The sequence below is a fragment of the Muntiacus reevesi genome, chromosome 3 (genome assembly GCF_963930625.1).
Source record: "Muntiacus reevesi chromosome 3, mMunRee1.1, whole genome shotgun sequence".
Lineage (NCBI taxonomy): Eukaryota > Metazoa > Chordata > Mammalia > Artiodactyla > Cervidae > Muntiacus > Muntiacus reevesi.
This window is the reverse complement of record NC_089251.1, coordinates 59,997,184-60,021,182: the sequence shown is the minus strand read 5'-3', so window position 1 is coordinate 60,021,182 and position 23,999 is coordinate 59,997,184. Positions and strand designations below refer to the sequence as shown.

Here is a 23,999-nt window from a genome sequence, read left to right as displayed (position 1 = left end):
GTGTGTTCTAAAAGATCCAGGGAGCAGAAGGAAAGAGCTAGACCATCAGCAAGCCAAGTACAGCTAGTAACTTAGGTCAGGCTCATTCAGGCATTATCAGTTTTTTTTTTTTTTATCTTAAAAAGATACAAAAAGAATCAATAGTATCATTCCATAGATTAGCAGAAAAATATGGAACACAGATTTTTTTAAAAATATGGTACCATATAAGAAAGTTGAAGAATATAAGAATGTTGAAGTCTCGAGTCATTCTGCACAAATCTGAACTGGCCACTCTATTTGCCTGGTACAATTACCCTGGATTTTGTTTTTATTTACCTGAAGAGTCCTATGATCTTTGTATTTCTATACCCTACTCTTATGTCTTTCTTGGTTTACTCTCTGACATAAAGCACATTTAGCAACTTCCTCAGAAAGGCTCTATGGGAGATGAAGTATGGGTCCTTGAATGTCTGAAAATTGTCTTTAATTCTGCTCTCGGTTTAAATAATAGTATGATATAAAATTCCAAGCTGGCTGTTGTTTTCCGTGAAAAACTTGAAGGGATTTCTCTGTTGTCTCCAGCTTCCATTGTGATCACTGAGAAGGCTTGAAGCTGTTCTGATTCTTGTTCCTTTATATGTGCCCTGTTTTGTTCTTGTTTGTTCTCCTCTCTAGAAGCTTGTAGGATCTATCTTGAGGATATTAATAATTGTAGGTTACTTTGTTTTCAGGTTTCTTTTTTCCTACGTAGTCTTTTCCCCCGTATTACTGTGTGTGTATTTATGTTTTATCTCTATCACAATAAAGATTTTCTCTTAGGTTTCTGCTGAACTTTGGTTGCCTGCTTATGTTTAAGAATAAGAGGCTGAACAGCTGATTGAAGGCTTTGAGCAAACAGGCAGGCCATGTTGTCAGTGAACTTTGTGATAAAGCCAGTTCACGGGGCATGACATAGGATTCGCTAATATTTCCCTGATTTAAGCATTCTATCCAGTCTCAGGCAGAGTGACCCACCAAACTTACAGAATGGTCAGGGAAACAGACCAGAAAGCTCTTCAACTTTAGGTAGGTAGGCAGCTCCAATGAGAGAGTGGAAAACTGCACGTGTATGGTTTCTCCTTCCAGACTCACCATTCGGCTAAATCAGTCCTCACCTAAGAAGCTGCTGGTAAGAGAGAGGGAAGGAGAAAGGCACCAGTGTTGTTATAGAGAAAAACTGCTATGTGAAAACAGAGAGTAGGGAATTATGGTAAATTGAACAGTGAATAGATCAGATTTTCTTCTGTAGGTTTGGAAGCTATACATTCTATTTTTATTCTCATTGTGGTTACATCTAACCCATATTTGTGATTACCTTTCTCTACCAGTATTTAAAGTTATCAACATTGGAGTCTTACAGTAACACAGAAGTATTGACACATTGTCACTCTCCCTCCTTCCCCCAGACACTTTACCTGTTGTCTCTCTGCTCCTCTTCTTCATCCATGTTGATATAACTTAGAGTGTTTATCCCAGTTAATTTTTCATTTTGAATATTTTCTAATTGAACAAATAACTTGTCTGAGGTTACTCTTTATTTCCTGTATACATTTTATCTATTCATTTATGTGTTTAATCATCAAACTAGTATAATCACCTGGTTTTAAAAACACATAAGGAAATAAGAGCAGTTCCTGCCTCACTCCAAAGTCCAGATCCCAGAATCAATTGTGTTTAACTCCATGCTATTGTTTTTACCTTCTTACTTGTAAGTAACGTGCTCACCTTGCTATTTTGACTTAGCAACGTAAGAGGTTATCTATTACCCTCTCCTTCCCACCCTGCATGGAGGATTTGACTACCTTATACTACTATCCCATACTTCCTCTCACCCCCCTTCCTAATATTATTTTAATTTTTAGTCAGTTCTGTTCAGTTGCTCAGTCATATCCGACTCTTTGCGACCCTATGAAATGTAGCACGCTAGACTTCCCTGTCCATTACCAGCTCCTGGAGCTTGCTCAAACTCATGTCCATCAAGTCGGTGATGCCATCCAACCATCACATTCTCTCTCGTCCCCTTCTCCTCCCGCCTTCAATCTTTCCCAGCATCAGGTTCTTTTCCAGTGAGTCAGTTATTCTCATCAGGTTACCAAAGTATTGAAGCTTCAGCTTCAGTGTCAGTCCTTCCAATGAATATTCAGGACTGGTTTCCATTAGGATTGACTGGTTTGATCTCCTTTTGATCTCCTTGTGGTCTAATTTTTAGTCAAGTCACTAAAAATGTTTGCATTATTGTGACCGTGTAAATATTGTTTCTTTCTTCCCTGTTGTTCATTTCACATATAACTTTCTGGTTTTCCGGGTATTGCCATTGCCTTGCTTTTTTATTTGTCTCATTTCTGTGTACTGTACCTGGCTACAAGTTGTGCCTAATGCTTTCATGCTGGGCCTTTCAAGAGTTCTGCAGTGTAAACAGCTGTCAGAGTCCCAGTCTTTGGTATAATCACCTCTGCTAAGTCAGTTACCTCACATTCATTTGCTTTTTTACTCCTTCTAAAAGTCTCATTGTTGTCTTCTCTTTTATGCTTTGACTTGATTTAATACCTCTCATTCTTTTATTGTTGTTTTGGGGGAGATTTTGAAGGGAGACGAGAATAAGGTAAATAATTAATCTCTTGTATTTAACTAGAAAACAAACTAGTTTTCTCTAATCATGTTTTATGTACTCTTGACAGACTTATCCATAGTGCTGCCCACCCCACCGACCTCCCCCTGTTCTGTGTTGAACTCAATTCATTAAGAGGTTTTTCCCACCACCACCACCCCCATCAAAGAAACTCTTGTTGAAGTCACTAGTGACCATTACACTGCTTTCCAGTGACCAGTTCTGTGTCTTTGTTCTACCTGACTTACAGGGGCACAGATGATTATTTCCTCCTGCTTGAAAATCCTTTTTTCACCCACCTTGGCTTCCAGGACACCATACTCTTCTGCTTTCCCTGCAATATCACTAATCTCTTCTTTTTCAGTCTTCATTGCTGATGTCTCTTCATATCCCCTACCTCTAAATATTGAATGGCCTCAGGGTCTAGACCTTGGACCACTACTGTAAACTTACTCCCTTCCCTGATTAGCTTAACCAGTCTACTGACTTATGATACCATATGTTTTGATTCTAGAGTTTGTATCTCTTCTTTTATCTGAACTCCAAAATCATATATCTACCTGCCACTTCACTATCTCCACTTGGTATTTTCTAGGCATCTTAGGTTTAGCATGCTTAAAAATCCTGATTTTTCTTTCAAAACCTATTTCTCTTCCATTCTGTGTCAGTAAATAACAACTCCATCCTTCTTTTTGTTTAGGCCAAAAATTTTGGAATCCTATGTTTCTCTTTTTCATTAATACCCCATATTTATCAGGAAATCCCACTCGTATTAACTTTAAAATAGATTTTGCATTCAGGTACTCCATCCTCCACTGCCTGCTGTCTGGTCTAAGGGCATCATTGCTTGCCTAGATTATTGCCTTTTGGCTCTGCTCCTGCCTTTACCTCACCAGACCTCTAGTCTGTTGTCAAGAGTGGAACAGAGTGATTCTTTTTTAAAAAAATCTTAATCATTACACTCCTCTGCTGAAAACCCTTCAGTGGCTTCATAGTCGACTCAGTAAAAACTCAAAAGTCCTTATATTGGTTCACACGGTGTTATGCTATCTGACCCTCTAGTCTTTGCCTTCTGCTTCCCTCCCAAGAGTCACATTGGCCACACTTGTAGTTATTTGAATACTTCAGGCATGTTTCCCATAGGAGCTTTAAACATTGTTTTTCTTGTGTCTGGAGCACTTTTCTCTTGGATATCCTCATGGCCCTCTGCACCTTTCTGGTTATTGCCCAAAAGTCATCTTCTCAGTGAGCCCGTCCTTGTCACCTATTTTAACCTGCAACCCTTTGTCCCCCTCTGCATTCCCTTATCCTCCTGCTTTTTTTTTTTTCTTTGCAACAGATATGTATCCTCCTGCATTCCCATACTTGAAAACAGTACCTGGAAAATTTAGGCTCTCAATTATATTGAAAGAGTGAGTGGATAAATTGTAGTAGTAATTGCCTGTTCCTAATACTCTCATTAATGGCAAAAAGTTTCACTCTAAAAAGAGCATAAATGACTGTTATGAAATTAACAGTAATGTTAATAGCAAACAAAATCAGTTCAAGATAAATTAATGGCTTAAATTCATAACTACTAGCAATCCCTAGATATTTATAGTTCATCAGGGTTTTGTTCTTTATACTACTAATAGTAATAAAGATTTAAATACATAGAAACATCAAACTATATGCCCTTTATCATTTAAATTTTGTGTAGTTTAAATTTGGTTGATTTTTAAACACCAATAATACATTCATAACCTAGCATACTTAAGGAAATCTTAGTTTAAAGCCAGCTTTATTAAGCTTCCGTTGGAAACTCCACCACTGAGAAAAGACTCCAAATCGTTTAGATAACATATGCTATTTAGATGGCATAATTACAATTGATACTGTAATTGCCCCCAGCAACTTCATTTTATTTATTGTACAACATACATTTGATTTTAGGATCTGTGGATCTTTGGATGCATCTTTAATCAATTCTGGAAATTTTACAACAATTATCTTCTGTCTTCTATAGAATTCATATTAGACATATGTTTAGTCCTCATCCTACCCTTCATGTCTTTGTCTTTCATATTTTTCACCTCTTTGTCTTTGTGCTGCAATCTGGTTAATTTTTCATGTATGTAGTATTTGCATGTTCAAGTATGCTCTGTTAGTGTTGACAAGAACTCCAGATCCTGCAGTCCTTCGAAGTTAAAATGCTTGTTGTTTGTGCTGACTCTCACACATAGTATCTGGCCTCTTCACATTTATGGTAACCTTTATGAATTCATTCCTTGTTAATCTGTAAATTCCGCAGGCCAAATCTGGTCAAGGCTTAATTGTAAAGAATTAACTTCTGCTTCTGCTGGTATAGAGGCATCATTATTTGGGGGCCATTTCAGCCCTTTCTTGAAGGTCTTGAGTGAGAGTAGTTCATTTCCCCTCACCCTCACTCTACTTCTGAGCCCAAAGCTCAGAATCCTCACAGCTAAGCTTCTCTGGGCAGGGGCACTCATACCCCTCGCTTCTGCCTGGAGTTTCCCGCTCATTTTGATTGATTTTGCCTCTCTCCCTACTTCATGTAAGATCAGTACTCCTTTCATGTGCATATCCAAGCCAGAATCTTTCTTGTTAAACAAGAAAACCTCATGTGTAGCCCACCACAGTGCCAAAAGTAGAAGCCCCCTACAATTTCCAGACTCTTGTAGACAGTTATTTCAAATGTTACATTGTGAAATATCAGATATATCTATGTTTTTGTTTTCTTTGAGACTTTTTCATAAAACTAATATTTTACTTTATAAAAACTTACATTGAAGTTAACTGGGAAACTCAATATCTCCAGTGCAACACGAGAGACCAGAATGAAGAAAAAATATTAATACTGGAAAGTAAAGAGTAATTTCTATTGTAAACTTAATAAACCAGCAAGCATGTATATTTCATCTTATTTTTCTCATGTGCTGCAGATCATCACAGGTCCTTAAATTAAGATAAACATGCAGAGGCATTCCTGGTGGCTCAGTGGTAAAGAATCTGCCTGCCAATATAGGAGACCGGTTTGATCCCTGATCCAGGAAGATCTCACATGCTGCAGAGCAACTAAGCTCAATAGTGTGCTACAACTATTGAACCTGTGCTCTAGAACCGAGCAGACACAACTACTGAGCCTGCCTGCCACAACTACTGAAGCCGGTGTACCCTAGAGCCTGTGGTCCCCCACATGAGAAGGCAATGCAATGAGAAGCAATGCACTGCAACTAGAGAGTAGCCCCTGATCACTTCAACTAGAGGAAAGCCTGAGCAGCAATGAAGACCCAGCGCAGTCAGAAATAGAAAGAATTTTTAAAAGCAAACATCTGGATAGTTTAAGATTTAGGAAGATTCTTAAAGGCCTTCTGACTAATTAAAGGAAAAATCAGATACCTCTTTAATAGTGAAGTTAAATGTATTTTTTGTAGTCCATGGCAGTAGTCTTTGAAATTCTTTGAAAATTGTTCATCCCTATATAAGGCAACTAAACTCAAATTGATTGGAAAAACCCACTTTTTAACCACTGTATTAAGGATTAAACATTTAATCCTTTACTCATTTTCCATTTGTATGTGAAAGAACAATTTTTTTAAAGCCAGCAAAAATTAATTTCTTAGTATGAATGGTTAATGCACTTTTCAATCTGAAGCTCAGTAAGTTCAAAATAATATCTATTTAGTTGCTGAGAGGTCCAAAGGATATTCTGCATTAAGCAAAGTACCTGGCATATAATAAGGTCTCTTGCTAAGGTGATAGTGTTAGTCTCTCAGTCGTGCCTGACTCTTTGTGACCCGATGGACTGCGGCCCAACCACCAGGCTCCTCTGTCCATGAGACTTTCCAGGCAAGGATACTGGAGTGGGTTGCCATTTCCTTCACCGGGTGATCTTCCCAACCCAGGGATAGAACTTGGGTCTCCTGCACTGCAGGCAGATTCTTTACCGACTGAGCTATAAGGGAAGCCCAAAGTGATAAGTACTTCTTAATAACAATGTTATCAAAATGCAGTTTTGAATCAGGAGCTGTCTTTAAGGACTAAGGATCTGCTAGGAGAACAGGTAAAATGTGCCCTATAGGAACAGAGATGGTCTCTGAAAAAAAGCGGAAGTGGTAGTTTCTCAGTCGTGTCCAACTCTTTGCGACCCCATGGGCTGTAGCCGATCAGGCTCCTCTGTCCATGGAATTCTCCAGGCAAGAATACTGGAGTGGGTAGCCATTCCCTTCTCCAGGGGATCTTCCTGACCCAGGTCTGCTGCATTGGCAGGTGGATCCTTACCCATTAGAAGTGGGGAAAATTATCTCTACCTGTTACTAGCACAGATACTGAGGGACAAGTGGAAAAGTTACTGTTCAGGAATAAGCAGTCAAGATTTCTGCGATGTTGAGCACTGAGCTGCCCACATAGCACATATGTGTGGACTATGTGTGTATATGTGCACAGATGGAGGCCTTGCAGGCTGAGCATGTGGCATATGAATTTAAGTGGTTATTGTGAACAGGGATCTCTACTTCATGGTAGTTTTGGAAAAAAAAAAAAAAAAGCTCTATGCTAGGATATGGGACATTTTGGGGAAGTAAATATGGCCCCCAATGCACCCTTTTTCTTTCAGACTTTAAAGCAGATGAAGGAAACGTGCTTTTATGGACAACTTTCACTTTACCACATTAATTTTGTTTTTATTGTTTTATACAACCCTTTGCCTTGTCATAAAGAGAGTTATGTTTAATTTTTTTTAAGAGTAGTTCTTTTAAAAAAAATACATAATTAGGCTGCATCGTGTCTTAGTTGTAAAATGTGGGATCTTCGTTGTGGCCTTTGGGCTTAGTTGCCCTACAGCATGTGGGTTCCTAGTTCCTCGACCAGGGATCAAGCCCACATTGCCTGCATTGCAGGGCGGATTCTTAACCACTGGGCCACCAGGCATGTCCCTGATTAATTTTAAATTTTGTTCTCCAGTAATATTTGATGGTAGCTGAAGTCTGAAAGGTATTTGCATTTTTTATTGCCTTTTATCCATAAACATTTTTCCATGTGTATGTTTTTTGCAGTGCTAATGAAGTCCCTTTTCAGTTCATATTTCACTGTAGTTAAAAATATTTCAGGGAAAATTCCCTGGTGATCCAGTGGTGAGAACTCAGTGCTTCCACTGCAGAGGGCACAGGTTTGATCCCTGGTCAGGGAATTGCGTAGCACAGCAAAAAAATAAAAATTAAAAAAAATTATTCTAGTGACGTGAATAATAGAAGTCTGAGTATCATATAATCCTAGAAACCAGGCTGTTGGGTAGAGACTGGTCACTGGCCACCAGTGTTTACTCTCCTGTAATTCAAAAATAGAACTCCCACCTTTTAGTTGGTCATGTAACTGATAAATGGTTTCTACCTTTTCTAGTCTCCCCCTTTGTGGTTACATTGTAGCCACTGGGATAGAAGTGGAAGTTACGCATGTGACTTCCGGATCCTGCCTTTAACAGTACTGGGCATGCATTCTTTACCCTGTCTCTCATTCCTTCTGTAGGATGTTTAAGTAAGAATGAGTCAAGTAAGAACAGCCATTTCAGAGGCCTGTTTCAGTGATTGTATTTTGGGTCTCTTTGTTAAAGCAACTTGTGTGTAAATGCTCAATCATATCAGACTCTTTGTGAACCCCATGGACTGTAGCCCATCAGGCTCCTCTGTCCATGGAATTTGCCAGGTAAGAATAATGGAGTGAGTTGCTATTCCCTACTCCAGGGGATCTTCTCAACCCAGGGATCGAACCCATGTCTCCTAAATCTCCTGCACTGGCAGGTGGATTCTTTACTACTCTGCTACCTAGGAAGCTCCTAGATTAATTTACTCTGTACTAAAACTAATAGAGGGATAGCTATCTTATGAACACAAAAGGTTTAGACTGGAGAAGGACAGGAAGTGGATCGAAGTCTTAAGTGAGACTGCCTGTTCCATATAAAAGGGCTCAGGACGAAACGTCTGCACAGTGCCAATGATTCTTCCTTGGACAAAGATTGTTGAATCTAATGAGGTGGCTATTTGACTTTGGACAAGTCACTTAAACTTTCTCTGTTTGATCTTAAAATGAAAAGATTGAAGTTCTTTCAAGGATCCTCTCTAGCTCTGTCATTCTGTAAATGTCTATTGTTTCAGAAAAGACTGGAAAGTCATGAGGAAAAACTTCAGACGTTATTAATAAGTATGTAAATTGATCCCTCAGAGAAGTACAATAGCATGTGGATCAGCAGCAGGAGCAGTTATGGATGGAGCCCAGTAGTAGAGCTCTATTCTATCTCTGCTTGCAATTGGTTAATTCTTAACGGACTTCATTTCTTTGGGTCAAAACTTGCTAAAACCAAGGAGTGGCAGACAACAAACTCACATTCTGACCTTTTCTAAACCACTTCCCTCAGAGCCATGGGCTTGATAATCAGTCTTTAAAGTTAGTGCGGGTGAAAATACCTTTGGGAAAAGTCACCAGCCTGCAATCTGTTTCTACCCACCAGTGTCCTATGTGTGTGTGTGTGTGTGTGTGTGTGTGTGTGATGAAACACTACTTAACCATAAAAAATAATGAAGATGCCATTTGCAACAACATGGATGGACCTAGAGATTATCAACCTAAATGAAATAAGTCGGAGAGAGAAAGACAAACACTTTATGCTATCACTTATATGTGGAATCTGAAAAAAAAAATACTGTAAATGAACTTATCAATGAAACAGTCTCACAGAACAGATTTGTGGTTGCCAAGGGTAGAAGAGGGTGGAGGAGAGCTAGACTGAGTTTGGGATTAGCAGATGCAAATTATTGTATATAGAATGGATAAACAACAAAGTCCTACTGCATAGCATAGGAAACTGTTCAACATCTTGTAATAAACTGTAATGGAAAATAACACGGAAAAAAAGTAACTAATTCATTTCCCTGTACAGCAGAAGCTAACAACATTGTAAATCAACTAAAATAAAATTTTAAAAGAGAAAAGATACTGAGGTGTAGCATTTACCCTACAAGATTGGGCCTTGTACATCTGACTAGGTTCCCAGTAGTAGCCACCTAAGTAACGTCCTTCCTGAACCTATTAATGTACAAAACCTCAAGGAGTAACCCAAAGCTGTTTACAATTTTCAAGAGACCCCTCCTGATGAAGACCACGCTTCATCCAAGATATTTCTTGCATCCTCAGATCATGCAGTTTTCCCATTCTACCTGACCTAAGCGGGTGTATCAAAGCCACCAACAACTTCATTCTTTATGAGTTCTTTCTCCCCCATTTTCCCCTTCTGGACTCAGAGGCGATCATTCTGAGTGGAGCTCTGGCTCTGGAGGGCATCTGGTTGCTAAGAGACAGGACGCTGGGAGGGTGGGGACGCTGCACTGCGACAAGCCTGAGAAAGAATCCGAGGGGGCGGGGAAGAAACCGGCAAAGGCGAGGCCGAGTAGCCGCTCTTCGCAGCACCCGCTCCCTGCAGCCCGAAAGGAGCTCGTCGTTCATTGGCTGCGCCGCTGCGGCGCTGGCCTGCGATTGGCCAGGCGGCGTCGATCTCCGCGTTCCCCGCCCCGGGGCGCTGGAACCACAGCGGTTGGGTTTGCGGGTCTGGTCGCGGCCGCTTCATGGCGTGGGTGGTGCCGGGCTCTGCAGGAGACGGGGGCGAAGCGAGGGCCATTGCGGCCTAGAGGTGAGTGACGAGCCGAGGGAGCTCGGGGGCTGGTCGGGGGCGGAAAGTGCGACGAGAGGCGTTACCGCTGGCGGCTAGCAGCCCCCTCTGCGGCCTCCTCCGCTTTAGGGCCGGGCCAGAGTCTCGCTAGTGGAAAGAGCCGCCGAACCGCCCCCACGTGCATCGAGCGGCCCGCCGGCTCTGCCTTCTCTAGATGCCCAAAGCCGGCCCCTCCAGTGAACCAGCTGAGGGAGCACAGCGTCTGCCGTCCTGGCCGCACCCCTAGTCCCTGCCCTGCATCTTCCCCTGCCTCGGCCCATTGCTTTCCCCGCGCCTTTGTCCACCCCTCACCGCTCAGCGCCCGGAGTGTCTGCCCCCGAGGGGAGGCGGGAGACCTCCAAGGTCCGGGCTGCCCTAGAGGACGTGCGGTGCAGCGAGCCTCTGGGCCGAAGGTTGCGGGGCTTTGATGTGTTCTTTCTAGGTTTCAGTTGTGGTTTTGTTTTCTCCTTCACTATGAAAGCCAGATGCCCGTTGTCGTGGTCAGAAAACCTGGGCACAAGGCTTCTACCCTGGTGATACTCAATATTGTCTCCCATCCTCTGTTAAGCCAGAGGCCCTTGACCTGCCCTGCTGGCGCCTCTAGCACTTATCCTTCTCAGCCTAAGGGAAAAGTCTGTGTCTACCATATCTTTTTCTATTCGAAAATAGAAAAAACAGATGCCAGTCTTGGTCCTCTGTTTGGTCTTGTTAGTACATTTAAACTCCCATCGTGAAAATGGAGAGGGCATGAGATGTGTTAAAAAGTGTAGAGAATTTAGAGTAGTAAACAATTTTTATTTTTGGTAAATAACGTGTTTCCTACTAAACATTAGCACCTTTTTCATATTTATCATGAATGGAAGTACATCTAGTAATAGTGTAATTTGAGCTTCAAACTTTTTCTTATTGGCAGTTTTTGATAAGTCTGTACTACTTTTCCAGAAGGGGATGCACAGTTGCAGCTACTCTGAGAGAATTCTGACTCTAGGGATGCTTTCTTGAACATTTATTTAACTGGAATTAATACTGGGTAGTTTCCCTTGCTTGGTGTGATTCAGTTGTATAAGGAAAATATCAACAGAAAAAAATTGCTTTTCACATTTAGATGAAATTCACTTAGTTCAGTCGCTCAGTCATGTCTGACTCTTTGTGACCCCATGGAATACAGCACACCAGGCCTCCCTGTCCATTGCCAACTCCCAGAGTTTACTCAGACTCATGTCTGTTGAGTCAGTGATGCCATCCAACTGTCTCATCCTCTGCCGTCTCCTTCTCCTGCCTTCAGTCTTTCCCAGAATCAGGGTCTTTTCCAAGGAGTCAGTTCTTTGCATCAGGTGGCCAAAGTATTGGAGTTTCAGTTTTATCATCAGTCCTTCCAGTGAATATTCAGGACTGATTTCCTTTAAGATGGATTGGTTTGATCTCCTTACAGTCCAAGGGACCCTCAAGAGTTCTCCAACACCACAGTTCAAAAACATCAATTCTTCGGCGCTCAGCTTTCTTTATAGTTGAGCTTTCACATTGATACATGACTACTGGAAAAACCATAACTTTGACTAGATAGATCTTTGTTGGCAAAGTAATGTTTCTGCTTTTTAATATGCTGACTGTGTCAGTAATAACTTCTCTTCCAAAAGCAAGTGTCTTTTAATTTCATGGCTGCAGTCACCATCTGCAGTGATTTTGGAGCCCAAAAAAATAAAGTCTATCACTGTTTCCATTGTCTCCCCATCTGTTTGCCATGAAATGATGGGACTGGATGCCATGGTCTTAGTTTTCTCAATGTTGAGCCTCAAGCCAACTTTTTCACTCTCCTCTTTCACTTTCATCAAGAGACTCTTTAATTCTTCTGCACTTTTTGCCACAAGGGTGGTGTCATGTGCTTATCAGGTTACTGATGTTTCTCCCAGCAACCTTGATTCCAGCTTTTGCTTCACCCAGCCCAGCGTTTCTCATGATGTACACCTCACATAAGTTAAATAAGCAGGGTGACAATATACAGCCTTGACGTACTCCTTTTCCTATTTGGAACCAGTCTGTTGTTCCATGTCCAGTTCTAACTGTTGCTTCCTGACCTGCATATAGGTTTCTCAAGAGGCTGGTCAGGTGGTCTGGTATTCCCATCTTTTTTAGAATTTTCCAGAGTTTGTTGTGGTCCACACAGTCAAAGGCTTTGGCATAGTCAATAAAGCAGAAGTAGATGTTTTTCTGGAACTCTCTTGCTTTTCAATGATCCAGAGAATGTTGGCAGTTTGATCTCTGCTTCCTCTGCCTTTTCTAAATCCAGCTTGAACATCTGGAAGTTCACAGTTTACGTATTGCTGAAGCCTGGCTTGGAGAATTTTGAGCATTACTTTACTAGTGTGTGAGATGAGTGCAATTGTGCGGTAATTTGAGCATTCTTTGGCATTACCTTTCTTTGGGATTGGAATGAAAACTGACCTTTTCCAGTCCTGTGGCCACTACTGAGTTTTCCAAATTTGTTGGCGTATTGAGTGAAGCACTTTGACAGCATCATCTTTTAGGATTTGAAAAAATCAACTGGAATTCATCCCTCTGCTAGCATTGTTTGTAGTGATTCTTTCTAAGGCCCACTTAACTTCACATTCCAGAATGTCTGGCTCTAAGTTGGTGATCACACCATCATGATTATCTGGGTCGTGAAGATCTTTTTTGTACAGTTCTTCTGTGTACTCTTGCCACCTCTTCTTCTTTTTTTTTTTTGCCATCTCTTCTTAGTATCTTCTGCTTCTGTTAGATCCATACCATTTCTGTCCTTTATCATGCCCATCTTTGCATGAAATGTTCCCTTGGTATCTCTAATTTTCTTAAAGAGCTCTCTAGTCTTTCCCATTCTCTTGTTTTCCTCTATTTCTTTGCATTGATCACTGAGGAAGGCTTTCTTATCTCTCCTGGCTATTCTTTGAAACTCTGCATTCACATGGGTATATCTTTCCTTTTCTCCTTTACCTTTCGTTTCTCTTCTGTTTGCAGCTATCTTTAAGACCTCCTCAGATAACCATTTTGCCTTTTTGCATTTCTTTCCTTGGGGATGGTCTTGATCCCTGCCTCCTGTACGATGTCACAAACCTCCATCCATAGCTCTTCAGGCACTCTGTTTCTCACTTCCACTGTATAGTCATAAGGAATTTGATTTAGGTCATACCTGAATGGTCTAGTGAATTTCCCTACTTTCTTCAATTTAAGTCTGATTTTGCAATAAGGAGTTCATGATCTGTGCCACAGTCAGCTCCTGATCTTGTTTTTTGCTGACTGTATAGAACTTCTTCATCTTTGGCTGCAAAGAATATAATCAATCTGATTTCGGTATTGACCATCTGGTGATGTCCATGTGTAGAGTCTTCTCTTGTGTTGTTGGAATAGGGTGCTTGCTATGACCAGTGCGTTCTCTTGGCAAAACTCTATTAGCCTTTGCCCTGCTTCATTCTGTACTCCAAGACCAAATTTGCCTGTTACTCCAGGTATTTCTTGACTTCCTACTTTTACATTCCAGTCTCGTATAAAGAAAAGGACATCTTTTTTGGGTGTTAGTTCTAGAAGGTCTTGTAGGTCTTCATAGAACCGTTCAACTTCAGCTTCTTCAGCATTACTGGTCGGGGCATAGACTTAGATTACTGTGTTATTGAATGGTTTACAGTGGAAACGGACAGAGATCATCCTATCATTTTTGAGATTGCACCGAAGTACTGCCTTTCAGACTCTTGTTAACTATGATGGTTACTGCATTTAATCTAAGGGATTCCTGCCCACAGTAGTAGATATAATGGTCATCTGAGTTAAATTCACTCATTCCAGTCCATTTTAGTTTGCTGATTCCTAAAATGTCAGTGTTAGATGATGTAAATTTTTCTTAAACATATGTATTATAAATGAGTATTTATACAAGTATGGAATACACATACAAGTTTGAAAATATTTTATATGAACTGTATTTTTGATTAGCTAACAGGTACCTGCACATTGTAGGTCACAATAAATATTTTAGAAATTTTTAAGTAATATATTTGGAAATAAAGTAAAAAAAAAAACACCCAAATCCTTTCCCTGTATTCTGTTTTCAGACTGTTTTCTATTGAGGCCCAAACAGAATTGTAATAAAATACTTCATGCCCCAACATAGTTCTCAACTTGTGTGGTATGAAGTGATGATGTCCTAGGTACACAAGTAGAAAACAATGAATTTCTGTTCTATTTTCAGCTGAGCTCAAGGCAGTGTTTTACAGTTCTTAAAGTAGTTTTTGAAAAATTTTATGCCAGTAAAGTGGCCAAAATAAGAAATAATTATTGATCACCTTCTGTATGCCAGGTAGTGTGTTACATGTATTATCTAATCCTTACAATAATGTCAGAGGTAGGTATTATTTTCCTGTGCTATAGCCGATACCATTGAAATCATAGGTTGTACTGCTGGAAATGGTAATTAGATAAGAATCTAGATATGATTTTCCACTCATTTTGTTGAGAGCTTACTTCATTGAAAAGTCACTGTCTCTCCTTTCATCTGTTACATTTATCTTTATGAATCTGTTTAATCCTAAGCTCTTTGGAATGATAGTGTTACTATTATAAACATTACATAGTACTAAGTGCCAGGTAACACTGTCCATGTATCTTCAAAACTATATAGGCTAGCTACTATTATTATTTGTTTTACAGATGAGAAAACTGAGGCATAGAGATATGTAATCTGAACCAGGTAATACCTTAACTGGTAGAATCAGGACAGAAATTTGGGCAGTCTAGCTCCAGGTTCCATACGCAACACGATTCTGGGCCTTCTGCAAGGTACCTGTGTGGTTGCTAGGAAGCTGTAATTTTCTTGTTTCTTTCTAATGTTCATGCAGAAACATGTAGGAGAAATCTATTATGTCTACCACCCGATGTCCTGCATCAGTGTTTTACATATACAGTGATGTAGTACTAATCATTGTTAACGCTTCACTGAGAGTTTCTGCGTTCCAGTTCCCCATTCCAACATTTAAACATCTCACATTATCCTTAGCTTGATCCTAGGTGATCAGTTCAGTTCAGTTGTTCAGTCGTGTCTGACTATTTGCAACCCCATGGACTGCAGCACACCAGGCCTCCCTGTCTATCACCAACTCCTGGAGTCTACTCAAACTCATGTCCATTGAGTTGGTGATACCATCCAACCATCTCATCCTCTGTCATCCCCTTCTCCTCCCCACCTTCAATCTTTCCCAGCATCAGGGTCTTTTAAAATGAGTCAGATCTTCCCATCAGGTGGCCAAAGTATTGGAGTTTCAGCTTCAACATCAGTCCTTCCAATCAATATTCAGGACTGATTTCCTTTAGGACGGACTGGATGGATCTCCTTGCAGTCCAAGGGGCTCTCAAGAATCTTCTTCAACACCACAGTTCAAAAGCATCAATTCTTCAGCGTTCAGCTTTCTTTATAGTCCAACTCTCACATCCATATATAACTACTGGAAAAACCATAACTTTGACTAGATGGATCTTTGTTGGCAAAGTAATGTCTCTGCTTTTTAATATGCTGACTAGGTTGGTCATAACTTTCCTTCCAGGAAGTAAGTGTCTTTTATTTTCATGGCTGCAGTCACCATCTGCAGTGATTCTGGAGCCCCAAAAAATAAAGTCTGCAACTGTTTCCACTGTTTCCCCATCTGTTGCCATGAAGTGATAGGACCCGATGCCATGATCTTAGTTTTCTCAATGTTGAGCATTAAGCAAACTTTTTCACTCTCCTCTTTGACTTTCATCAAGAGGCTCTTTAGTTCTTCTTCACTTTCTGCCACAAGGGCGGTGTCATCTGGATATCTGAGGTTATTGATATTTCTCCTGGCAACCTTGATCCCAGCTTGTGTTTCATCCAGCCTAGCGTTTCTCATGATACATTCTGCATATAAATTAAATAAGCAAGGTGACAATATACAGCCTTGACGTACTCCTTTTCCTATTTGGAACCTTTCCTATTTGGAACCAGTCTGTTGTTCCATGTCCACTTCTAACCATAGCTTCCTGACCTGCATACAGATTTATCAAGAGGCAGGTCAGATGGTCTGGTGTTCCCATCTCTTTCAGAATTTTCCACAGTTTATTGTGATCCACACAGTCAAAGGCTTTGGCATAGCCAATAAACCAGAAATAGATGTTTTTCTGGAACTCTCTTGCTTTTTCAGTGATCCAGTAGACGTTGACAATTGCATCTCTGCTTCCTCTGCCTTTTCTAAATCCAGCTTGAACATCTGGAAGTTCATGGTTCACGTATTGTTAAAGTGTGGCTTGGAGAATTTTGAGCATTTACTAGCATGTGAGATGAGTGCAATTGTGCAGTAATTTGAGCATTCTTTGATATTGCCTTTCTTTGGAATTGAAATGAAAACTGACCATTTCCAGTCCTGTGGCCACTGCTGAGTTTTCCAAATTTGCTGGCATATTGAGTGCAGGAGTTTCACAGCATCATCCTTTAGGATTTTAAATAGCTCAACTGGAATTCTATCACCTCCACTAGCTTTGTTCATAGTGATACTTCCTAAGGCCCACTTGACTTCACTTTCCAGGATGTCTGGATCTAGGTGAGTGATCACACCATCATGATTATCTGGGTCATGAAGATCTTTTTTGTACAGTTCTTCTGTGTATTCTTATTGGAGAAGGAAATGGCAACCCACTTCAGTGTTCTTGCCTGGAGAATCCCATGGACGGAGTAGCCTGGTAGGCTGCAGTCCATGGGGTCACTAAGAGTTGGATACGACTGAGCAACTTCACTTTCTTTGTATTCTTAGCACCTTTTCTTAATATCTTCTGCTTCTGTTAGGTCCTTACCATAGGTACTGTTATTTTATGCTGCATCACATTTGTGAGGTGCTTTTTTCACAGTGCTTTCACAAAATAATCTCTTTGGTTATTTATATAAAGTCAGTTAGAGGTATACCTGATAGCTCAGTTGGTAAAGAATCCGCCTGCAATGCAGGAGACCTGCTTCAATTCCTGGGTCAGGAAGATATGCTGGAGAAGGGATAGGCAACCCATTCCAGTATTCTTGGGCTTCTCTTGTGGCTCAGCTGATAAAGAATCCACCTGCAATGTGGCAGACCTGGGTTCAGTCCCTGGGTTTGGAAGATCCCTTGGAGAAGCGAAAGGCTACCCACTCCAGTATTCTGGACTGGAGAATTCCATGGACTGTTTAGTCCTTGGGGTCGCAAAGAGTCTGTAACAACTGAGTGACTTTTACTTTCACTTTTCATAGGTATTACTATCACTTAATTTTCATTGCAGAAGTTCAGATGACCTGCTCTGACTAATTTGTGTGGAGTTAAACCTCAAACCTAAGTTTCAGATTTCTCTGTGCATTGCTTCTTCCACTGTAGTAGTGTGTCAGTGTATCTCTGCTTTATACTTCTTTTCCTAAAATAGGTAACATTTTTCCATAAGAACAGTTTTGTTTGGGGGGATTATATTTCCAGCACAGATTCAGCATCAATAAAGCCATTGTTGTTGTTGTTCAGTTACCCAGTCGTGTCTCATTCTTTGCAACCCCATGAATTGCATCATGCCAGTCATGCCTGTCCCTCACCATCTCCCAAAGTTTGCCCTAAGTTCATGTCCATTGCATTGGAGAGGCCATCCAGCCTTCTTATCCTCAGGTGCCCTCTTCTTCTGCCCTCAGCATCAGGGACTTTTCCAGTGAGTCAGCTGTTCTCATCTGATGACCAAATATTGGAGTTTCAGTTTCAACATCAGTCCTTCCAGTGAGTGTTCAGGGTTGATTTCCCATAGGACTGACTGATTTGATCTCCTTGCTGTCCAAGGGACTCTAAGGAGTCTTCTCCAGCAACACAGTTCAAAGGTATCGATTTTTTGGGGCTCCACCTTTTTTACGGTCAAGCTCTTACAACCATATGTGATCACTGAGAAGACCATAGCCTTGACTATATGAACCTTTGTTGGCAGAGTAATGTGTCTGCTTTTCAACACACTATCTAGGTTTGTCATAGCTTTCCTGCCAAGAAGCAAGCGTCTTCTGATTTCATGATTGCAGTCACCATCCGCAGTGATTTTAGAGCCCAATAAAGTAATAGAAATGAAGTCGCTCAGTCGTGTCTGACTCTTTGTGACCCCATGGACTGTAGCCTACCACACTCCTCCATCCATGGGATTTTCCTTCCAGGCAAGAGTACTGGAGTGGGTTGCCATTTCTGTAAATTTCCATTCTGATACAATGCCTGGTCCATGGTGGAGGCTCAGTAAATGTTAATTTTTTTTTAACGATTTCAGCTTTATTGAAGTATAATTGACATAAATTCTCAAAATTTTTTAAATTTGAAGAGTAGCTTCTTTTTTCCTTCAGTACCACAGCCTTTTCTCTCCCTTGACTCACAAACAGAAGCTTTGGAAATTGCTTCATTGAATCATTACTAACTTCATAATGTTTAGACTCTGTCTCTCTCTACCCTAAGCCATCATTCCCATTTGCTATCTCCTCTATACTCTACTTCCTGAATATAATGGAAAGAGCATGGATCTGAGAGTCAGTTTTACTTGGGTCTTTCTTCTGCCTCTTATTAGCTCTGTGGCCTTGTCCAAATTATTTAAGTTTTCTGAATGTGTTTCTTCATCTTGTAAAATTGGGGAAAGACTCTATCTTATAGGGTTGTGATGAGAATTGAAATAAGTTATATAAAAACCTTAGTACAGCTCCAGGCTCCTAGTAAACACCCGATAAATAAGTTCTTAAAATTCTCTTAAGGTTGAAGGAGATAGATTCTTTTTCTCTTTAATACTGGTCTTCCCCTCCTCCACAATACAACAATTAGTATTTGTCCCTCCTCTGCCCTTGCATGGCTCGCCTCTGCTTGGCTCTCAGCAGATGATATTAAAATCATCTGTTTGTCTACCTGTATCCTCAGCTCTCTGATAGTAAACTCCTTGAGGACAGGGACCATGCCGTATTTTTTATGGTATCCCCAGTGCTTGGCCTGGCTTATAGTTGGTACTCACTAAATGTTTATTGAGGTACATCCCTTTGGAAAGCCTTCTAGAGACTTTTTTTCTTGGTCATCATGTTGCCTGAAGATTTTGGACACACCTTTAGTCACTTGATTCAAGGTCTCCTGGATTGAACCAGAGGATATGTGATAGTAGAACCAGGGTGGGGAACCTAGGAAAGAAGCAGGGAAAGCTACCATTCTGCAGGAGTGAGTGTGAGTGTGTACGTGTGTGGAGGTGCTGTGGCTTTTTATACACGAGAGTCAGAGTGTGTGTTGGGGTGTGTGTAAGGCTTAAACCTTGTCAGGCCAGTCGCCACATTGCTTCTGAAGACAAGGAATAAGAGAACTTTACAAAAAATGTTTCCAACATATAAAAACGGTGCTAATTACATTTGTTAATATAATCTCCTGAACATATGTAATTCATAATCACATGCACAATAACTATTATGCTTATCCTAAAATGTCACATTAACTTGGTTCTAAGTTTCATTTGATCTAGTTCAGTTCAGTCACTCAGTCATGTCCGACTCTTTACATCTATCAAATTAAGTATACTCAGCCTTCATTGTAGCATGGACATTCAATCACAGAGCGAGAAAGTATGACTTGGGACTGCAATGAAATTACCATGTAACTATCTTTTTTTTTTTCCCACCGTTTAGCTCCACCATCCATGAACTGCTAATCAAAATATAAATCAGCCACACATAAGGGGTTTTTTAAGGAAGATATATTGTATTCAACATCTTCTCTGTTTTGTTTTGAAAAGCTTTTAACATATAGCAAAATCAAAAGAATTTTATAGTGAACACTTGTATACCCATCACTTATATTCTATCCTTAACATTTTATCATATTTTTTAAATCACATATTTACCCAGCTGTATATCCTTCTAGGCTTCCCCGATGGCTCAGTGAGTAAGGAATCAACCTGCAGTGCAAAAGTCATAGGAGATGTGGGTTTGATCCCTGGGTTGGGACGATCCCCTGGAGGAGGGTGGGGCAGCCCATTCCAATGTTCTTGCCTGGAGAATCCCATGGACAGAGAAACCTCGTGGGCTGCAGTCCATGGAGTTGCAAAGAGTTGGACACGACTAAACAACTAAGCACGCACATCCTTCTATCCATGTATCTGCCAATCCATAATATTCAAGTGCTGTTATATTTGAAGAGACTTGAGCTATATATTCTGTGTTGATTTTTAGTTCAGTTTTATTTTTCTTTTTTTTAGTAGTAGTTAATTCTTAGGAATGAATTATAACTGACTTATAATGTTCTGAAAACATTTGGATTTCAGATGCAAATAAATTTGTCTTCTCTATTTCTAGTTCCAAAAGATGAGTCGTGGATATTCAGAAAACAACAATTTCCTAAACAATAACAACCAAATGGTATTGGACATGATCCTTTACCCATTAATTGGAATCCACCAGACCATCAATTGGGAAACTGTGGCAAGGCTTGTGCCTGGATTAACACCCAAAGAGGTAAATAACAGTCTTCCAGATAGCTACTGAAAAGAAATCAGAAAAAGTGATCATTTTAAAAGAGTAACTACTAAGAAAGAAATATTTGAGTTTCACATATTCATATGCATGTAAAAACTAAATATGCATAAAATATTATTTGACTATATATAAAATCTATGTAGATCTATGATTTATTAACCCACCTGCTATGATTAAATTCAGCCTTATTTTACATATTTACAACTGAATAGGTAGGTAAGACTTTTCTAAATCCAATTTTATTATTAAATTGCTAATGCTATGCTTCCCAGAATTGAATAATATACAGAGCTTTTTAAAAGAAAAAACTTGAAAACTTGCAATGATGACCCAAATTACTATCACAGTGGAAATTAAATGTGCACTAACAATACCAGCTATAAACACACCTATACAATCATAAACCAAATTTTACTTTTTATAGACACAAGTGGAAACTCAAACCAGCATAATTCAAACTAATAAACTTAATGTGATCAGTAATAGTGTTTTGCTGAAATTAAATTGCAGTTATAATGCAAATATGGTATAGTCTTTTGTGGCACAAAATTTTTTGTGTTTGGCCTATACTGCTGAAAGCCCCCTAAAGCCTGTGTTCTTTCTCCACTTTCCTCTCTTTAACTTGTGGTGAAGCCTTGTGTTGCACCAAGACATTACTTGCCTTCCCTTGGCATTAACACATCTCTTCTCTACTAAGTCTGTTTTCTACTTTGTCTTAAAATATTCTGTCATCCTAATGACTCAAGTGATTTTTATTAATGTAATCCTCAGAATCAAAACTTGCAACCTAAAAACTGCTATAGGATACTCTTTCTGGTAATTCATCTCTGAACTCTAGTTTGAGCACACGGACCTCAGGATTTTTGCTATTGAAAGGAACACTAAAGTGAGTGAATCATCTCAGGTTTCTAGAAGTAGAAAGGACATTAGCGATTTTATCCAGAAGATTTTAAGCATTATCACTAGTGCCTTTCCCATGATACACTCTCAGTACTTACAGAATCAGTGAATGAACCAAGTTCTTCCCTCTTCTTTTACAGCTGAGAAAACATACCCACAGAGGTTACTTGCCCTTGATTATAAGTCTTTGTGAAATGATGAAGGAACTTACTTAGTGTATATTATCATTCCTTAATCTATACTTTTTCATCTTTTGGATTTTTACATGTTAGCTTTTAAAACAAGGCAAAAGTGTGAATTTGACCATTTTTCCAACTTTTTATTGTGAATATTTTCAAACATATAAAAAGGTTAAAAGAAGAGCATGGCATCCCTATATCCTTTATTTGGGGTTAGCAATTCTAGATGTTTGCTTGATTTTGTTATGTAGCGCTTTTTTTTTTTTTGACATTTAAAAGTGAGTTTCAGGAACTTCGCTGGTGGTCCAGTGGCTGAGACTCTGAGCTCTCAGTGCAGGGGGCCTGGGTTCAGTTCCTGGTCAAAGAACTAGATCTCATGTGCTGCAAATAAGACCCGATGCAGCCAAATAAATAAATATTCTAAAAAAATAAATAAAAGTAGGTTTCAGACATCACTCCATAGACTGCAGCATACCTCTTAAAATAAGAATATTATTATATAGCTACCTAGCTACAGTACCATGGTCAAACCTAGGAAAATTAACAGTAACTCCATCGTATCATCTAATATCCACTGTGTATTCAGATTCACCCAATTGAAAAAAATTTCTTTTTTTTTTCTTTTTTTTTTTTTGGCCACATTGCATGGCTTGTAGGATCTTAGTTGCAGGAGCAGGGATCAAATTTGTACCCCCTGCAGTGGAAGCACAAAGTCTTAACCACTGGACTGCCAGGGAAGTCCTTTACTTATATATCTTTTAAATGTGTTTTTCAAAGGACTAAACCTTGAGTAGGCATTTGTTTGTAGCAATAGTACTATAATACTATTAGTAAACAATCTTCATTAAAATGGTGCTCAGTATCTACTAGGCACCTGGTAAATATCTGTGTAATAAATGAATGATGCCATACCCAATGCATTATTCACTTACCATATATGTGTGTACGTAGTATATATTTTTCTCCTTTTGCACCTCCCATATTACTTGGTCTGCTATGTAACTTGCCATCCACATTGCTGTTGATGGAGGTTTAAACATGAATACTATAGAAGTGCTATCTGACAAAGACCCACATTAAGGAAGGCATTTTGTGTTGTGACCTAGTACACTCAGCAATGACATTTTCATGGACAACTTAGCCTTACTATGCTTAATGCATTCTTGATATTTTCCAGTCTTTTGTATTTTTTTTCACTGCTAATCTGTTCTTTCTAAGTTAATTCTATGACTAACAATGAGTTAAGGGAGAACATTGTGCTAGAACAAACTGCCCAAATACGTGGCCATATATTTATAAGTGTTTTCAAGTGTTACTACAGTATTTTGTGCAAGATGAACCTCACTGTTGGTAAGAACAAAGACTCATTATTTTAATGAAGAAAATCTAGGATCACAAATCAGATACTTTTTGATTTGTTTCCTATTGAAGGTTAGAATTTGGTCTTGTTCCTGGTGGAAACTCAGTGTGAAAATAACAGCCAAGTTTTTAACTAAAGTTTTTAAATTGTCAACTGATAACAGACATAGATCATTGAGAAATATGGTTAGTGAAGGCATTCTTCATTTTCCTACAAGTATATAAATATATTGTGGCTTTGAGTTAAAGTGTATTTTTAAAAACCTACCCTGAATTTTAAAAAATAAAAAAAGTAAGTCAGAGGTTTTCATGTATTGAAATATGCACTGGTTTTCTAGATGTTACCCAGGAGATTAATTTTTCACTTATAAAAAATGATTAAAATCCCCAGGCCTGCATTTCTTTCCTTTATGCCATTACAGTGTGCAAAGAGGTTTGATGAACTGAAGAGCAGTGGAAGTTCACCTGTGGACAATCAGTATAGTCTCCTCATGGCTGCTGGAGAGAGTCCTGTTGAAACTTTAGCCACATACATCAAATCCTCGCTTCTTGACACACAAGGAGAATTTCAGGAGACTCCAGTTGGTCAGGATACAGTTTCTAAAACAGGTAAGGTTTTAAAAGCAAAAGGCAGTATTTGTCCTTATGATAATTCTGAAAAATATTATGCATTCCAGTCAACTTTATTTAAAGGGTAATAGAAACCTTAATGGGAAAAGTCTGTTAGTATTT

The 23,999-nt window shown here is 39.6% G+C and overlaps 1 protein-coding gene across 2 annotated transcripts in view; it reads left to right on the top strand.

Annotated features, from left to right (window-relative positions):
- Window positions 1–10,194: 10,194 nt before the first annotated feature.
- Window positions 10,195–23,999, top strand: part of SANBR (SANT and BTB domain regulator of CSR) — a 56,988-nt gene continuing 43,183 nt past the window's right edge. Inside the window, exons 1-3 of one of the 2 annotated variants that reach the window (XM_065929226.1) lie at window positions 10,195–10,307; window positions 20,650–20,808; window positions 23,690–23,876. In XM_065929226.1, the coding sequence (XP_065785298.1) occupies window positions 20,659–20,808; window positions 23,690–23,876 (337 nt within the window). In that variant the 5' untranslated portion in view covers window positions 10,195–10,307; window positions 20,650–20,658. Of the gene's footprint in view, window positions 10,308–20,649; window positions 20,809–23,689; window positions 23,877–23,999 lie in introns of those variants that run through there. The other variant, XM_065929227.1, reaches the window with a different exon arrangement.